The 4,966-nt window shown below is 54.0% G+C and overlaps 2 protein-coding genes across 2 annotated transcripts; both read left to right on the forward strand.

Moving 5' to 3' along the window:
- Positions 1-46: 46 nt before the first annotated feature.
- ETH_00008945 (uncharacterized protein) lies at positions 47-601 on the forward strand (the record flags this gene model as incomplete). The annotated part of the gene is made up of 1 exon (XM_013380787.1): positions 47-601. The coding sequence occupies one exon, from the start codon at positions 47-49 to the stop codon at positions 599-601; it is 555 nt and encodes a 184-aa protein (XP_013236241.1).
- A 2,613-nt stretch (positions 602-3,214) lies between these two features.
- ETH_00008950 (uncharacterized protein) lies at positions 3,215-4,587 on the forward strand (the record flags this gene model as incomplete). Its single annotated transcript, XM_013380788.1, has 1 exon — positions 3,215-4,587. A coding segment is annotated over one exon (1,373 nt), but the record flags the coding sequence as incomplete, so codon positions are not given.
- Positions 4,588-4,966: the final 379 nt, after the last annotated feature.

The raw sequence follows: 4,966 nt of genomic DNA on the forward strand, positions 1-4,966 counted from the left end.
GCAACAGCTGCAACAGCTGCAACAGCAGCAGCAGCAAGTGCGTTGGATGCCTGTGCGCCTCAGGTACGTGGGCCAGGACGACCCGGTGGCGGAGAAGATCTTCCGGCTGGCTGCGAGCCGGGAAGAAGCAGCAGCAGCAGCAGGAAAAGGAGACAGTTCTATAACAACTTTGTTCGTGGGGGGCTTGCCAGAGGGGACGCGGGAGACGCAGCTGCTGCAGCAGCTGCGGCCCTTCGGGGAAGTGCTGGCTGTGCGCATAAACCCTCTCAAGAAAGTGGCTTTTGTTTGCTTCGCAGAAAGAGCAGCAGCAGCAGCAGCACTGCAGCAGCTGGCGGGGCAGCTGGTGATTGGGGGCGCCACCATGCGCCTGGCCTGGGCCAGGCCCAAGGCCAGCGCCGAAGCAGCAGCGGACAGCAGCAGCAGCAGCAGCAGCAGCGCAGCAGCAGCAGCAGTGCCCGAGGGGTACCTCGCCCCCCCCGTCCCAGGACTGCCCCCCCTACCCTTACCCATGGGGGCCCCGGGGCCCCCCCCTGCTGTTTTGGGGGCCCCTGTACCCTACCGTTCGATGTTGCCTTCCGAGGCGGAGTTGTCGCGCCGCTGAAACCCTAAAAAAGGGTTTGCAAACCCTAAACCCGAACTCCCAAACCCCACGGCCGACCCGCACCCGATACCCCACTCTCCTCGCCGCCGCTCACGCGGACTTACCCACCGCGCTGCAGAAGGGTTTAGGGTTTAGGGTCTAGGGTTTAGGGTCTAGGGTTTAGGGTTTAGGGTTTAGGGTTTAGGGTTTCTTGCTCGTGAGAGGGAAGCACTGTCTCCTCGACTCCCGGACTCAACTGGGTCTTTTCTTTTTCATCTGATTTCTTTCTTTGGCCTTTTGAGGTGTACGTACACCTTTCTAATTCCTTCGGCCTTTTGAGGTGTACGTACAGCCCAGCGCCGCTGCATGCGTTTTTGCATGCGTTTCTTTTTCTCGATTTTGCACCCAAATAATTCCCAGTTATCACAATAATAAGGAGGGACATTTGTAGTTTTATTTTTAGTTTTTGTTTGAGTTTGCGCAGAATAAAAAGATGTTTATAAATCTATTTTGCATAATTGTTTTCTCAAAAGTCTGCATGCATTTATAAAACTGTTTGCAATGGATCTGTGTCTGTTTTTATGCCTCTTTTTCTTCTTGTATATATTAGTATTTATTAGTTCTTTTGCATTTATCTATATATATATATATGAATATATATATATATATGTATATATATATATAAATGTATATATATAAATGTATAAGCATATATATATGTAAATTCATATGTTTATTATATATATAGAAGCATACATGCATAAATGTGTATATTTATAAATGTATATATATTAGTATACATATTATATATGTATATATATTAGTATACATGTATATGTTATAATAAGTATTTATTTATTATGTTAATATATACTTGTACGTATTTCTTATATTTGTATGTGCATGCATGCATATAAATAAGTAAATAAAGTGTTTATCTATTTGCACTTATCCACCATCCAAGTATTTAAATAATTAATTAATTAGATTAATTATTACTTAAATCGATTAATTAATTAAATCAATTAATTAATAAAATTATTTAATTAATCAATTCGCAACAAAACTAACTAGTTAATCATTTAAATTTATTTGCAAAATGGAACTGCAGAAACGCGCATGCAAGTGGCTGCAAACGGGGTGGCTGTACACAGCAAATCCTAAACGCAAAATAAGAAAGAAAAGTATTTTAAAAAGTGTTTTAAATTCAATTCTTTTAAAAAGGAATTGCTGCCCCAAAAGAATGGCATTACAGTCGAAATGCGGAGAAGTTGCGGTGTACGTACACCCCAGAAGCGCTTGGGGTGTATGTACACTGCAGGCTTTTGCGCCTGTACATACAGACGGAAGCAAAGCAGCAGCAGCAAGAGCACTAGCAGCAGCAGCAGCAGCAGCAGCAGCAGCAGCTTCAGGGGAGGTGCAGCAACGGCAGCAAGTTTGTCGACCAGTAACACCGAGGGCCACGGAGGCCGTTTCTTCCCCTTCCTATTTAGAACTCTTGTCCGTTTCTTCGCTAGCTAGCTAGCTAGCTAGCTAGCTGACTAGCTAGCTAGCTAGCTGGCTACCTAGCTAGCTAGCTAGCTAGCTAGCTACCTGTCCATCCAGCCAGCTAGCTAGCTAGCTAGCTGGCTGGCTAGCTAGCTAGCTGGCTAGCTAGCTAGCTAGCGAGCTGCAGCAGCGGCTTCTTTCGTGCTGCTTTTGGCCGTGAGGGTGGACTTGAAGTGGAGGGCTCAGCAGCTGAGGCGCCGCAGCGGAACAGTCCCTGGGGGCTGCAGAAAACCCTAAACCCTAAACCCTAAACCCTAAACCCTAGCGTGGCTGGCGGCTGGCGAGAGCAGCGACTAGCTGGAAGCAGCGCAAAGCAGCTGCTCTCTCTCCGTGTCTTCTGCTGAAAAGCTGAAAGTGAAAAAAAGAATTAAAAAGAATTAAAAGGAATAAAAAAGAATTAAAATAAATAAAAGAAATTACAAGAAATAAACAAAACACAGAAAAGTCCGAAGACGCCCGCGGCGCCACTGAATCGAAGTGGGGGGAGTTGGGCGGAGGGGGGAATGGGCTGGACAGGAATTTGCAAAAAGAAGAAAAGTTGGAAATTAAATTAAAATTAAATTAATTAAATTAAATTAACTCAAAAAAGAATGGAAATAAAGGCCTGCTCGCCCCGGCTCGGCTGCTGCTGCTGCTGCTGCTGCTGCTGCTGTGGCGCCAGCGGTACTGCCTCGCAGCAGCAGCAGCTGGAATGCTGAAATTCAACTAAGTTAATGCAATTAAACTTCTTTAAATGCAATTAAATTTGTATTTTGTTTATTTGCTGCCAAACTAATGTTTAAAAACCCAGGCAGCAGCAGGCTCGGCGAGGCAGTTGCTGCTGCACCAATACACTCGGATCTTTCGGCCTACACTGCAGCTGCAGCAGCAGCAGCTGCGACTGCTGTTGCTGCTGCTGCTGCTGCCTCAGCTGCTCCCCAGTTGCCGTAACTGCAGCAGCAACAGCAGCTGCCAGCAACCGCCTGCTGCCGCAGCGCCGAGGCGCCACTGCTAACCCCGAGCCCTCTGCTGCTGCTGCTGCTGCTGCTGCAGCTGCTGCTGCTCCCGCTCCACCGGGATGGAGAGGACTGATCTTTGGCCCGGTGAATGGAGGCTGTGCTAGGGGAGCTGCTGCAGCTGCTGCGGCTGCTGTGGGCTTGGCTGCAGCAGCAGCAAAGCCGTCGGCACCATTTGCTGCTGCTGCTGCTGCTGCTACTGGCAGCAGCAGCGTCACAGGGAGATGCTCTCCGGGCCCCGAACATTCACAGCGCAGCAGCAGCTGCAACAGCAGCAGCAGCAGCAACTGCTGTTGCTGCCACTACAGTGAATGCAGCGGGAATACCGGCCCCGTCCCCGGCCCCCACCCCCGTTGCTGCTGCACAACTCCCAGAAGCAACAGCAGCAGCAGCAGCAGCAGCAACCGCAGCTGTCTATGACTCAGAAGGCGGGGAAAGCAGCTCTCAGGCAGAGTTGCAGTCACAAGAAAACAATGCGGGCAGCAGCAGCGACAGCAGCAGCAGCGACAGCAGCAGCAGCAGCAGCAGCAGCGCTGCGGATGCATATGAGGGCAATGTCGTGTACGTGTCGCCTGTGCTGGAGCAGCAGCAGCAGGGACAGCAACAGCAAAAGGAGCAGCAGCAGCAGCAGCAACAGCAAAACGAGGAGCAGCAGCAACAGGAGCATCAACAGGATGAACAGATGCAGCGACCGCAGCAGCAGGTAAGCGAGCTGCAGCAGCAACAACCAGTTGAGTTGGAGCAGCAGCAGGAGCTGCAGCAGCAGCAGGATGAGCTGCACGAGCAGCAGCAGGGTCAGCAGCTGCATCAGCAGGAAAGGCAGCAGCAGGTTCAACAGGAGCTGCAGCAGGAGGATGAGCAGCAGCAGCAGCAGGTTCAACAGCAGCAGCGGCAGCAAGACGAGGAGCCGCAGCAACAACTGCAGCAAAAGCAGCAGCTGCTGCGAGAGAAGCAGCAGCAGCAAGAGGAGACCGGGCAACTGCAGCAGCAGCCACCGCAGAAAGCAGAACCGCAGCAGCAGCAATTGCAGCAGCAGCAGCAGGCGGGACGAGCTGTGGGAGGAAGGCCCTGCCTTTCGGACAATGACACAGAGTGCCAGCGAGCAGCAGCAGCAGCAGCAGCAGCAGCAGGAGCAGCAGCAGCAGCAGGGCCAACAGGGCCCCGCCTCCGGGCCCCCGCAGGGCAGTCTGCATATGGAGACGAATTAAGAGACAGTCTTTTGCCCACAAACAACTTTTTAAATGAGGGGGGCCCCCAGGAGGGGGGGCCCCCGCTTGAGGGGGCCCCCAGGGGGGCCCCCCGGGGGGACCCCCAGGGGGCCCCTCTTCCTGGGGGGCCCCTAGGGGGGGCCCCCCCCGTTGTTTTGCTGCAGGGGCCCCCCCCCCAGGGCCCGCCCCCAGAGCAGCAGCACGGGGACCCCGCAGCAGCAGATCTGCCCTCGGGGGCCCCCGCAGCCTGGCCGCCGCAGGGGGCCCCCCAGCAGGGTACAGGGGGGGCCCCCCAGCCGGGTACCGGGGGGGCCCCCCAGCAGGGCACCGGGGAGGCCCCCATGGAGAGCGCTGGGGAGGAGGAGTTGGTGGAGGTGGTTGGGTCGGGGGGCCCCCCGAGTGTGGGGGCCCCCCCCGGTTCGGGGGGCCCCCCTGGGGGCCCCCCTTTTGCTGCTGGGGGCCCCTTCGCGGGGTCCGTGGAGGGGCAGCTTTTGTGTCTGCACTGGAACATTGCAAATGCTGCTCTGAGTTTGCTGCTGCTGTACGCATGCGCTCCGCGGCGGCTGCAGCAGGCGGCAGCAGCAGCAGCAGCAGCGGGGCAGCCCGCAGCAGCGGCGGCGGCGGCGGCAGCAGCA

The sequence above is a fragment of the Eimeria tenella genome, genomic scaffold (genome assembly GCF_000499545.2).
Source record: "Eimeria tenella Houghton genomic scaffold, Eth_scaff886, whole genome shotgun sequence".
In the NCBI taxonomy this organism is placed as follows: domain Eukaryota; phylum Apicomplexa; class Conoidasida; order Eucoccidiorida; family Eimeriidae; genus Eimeria; species Eimeria tenella.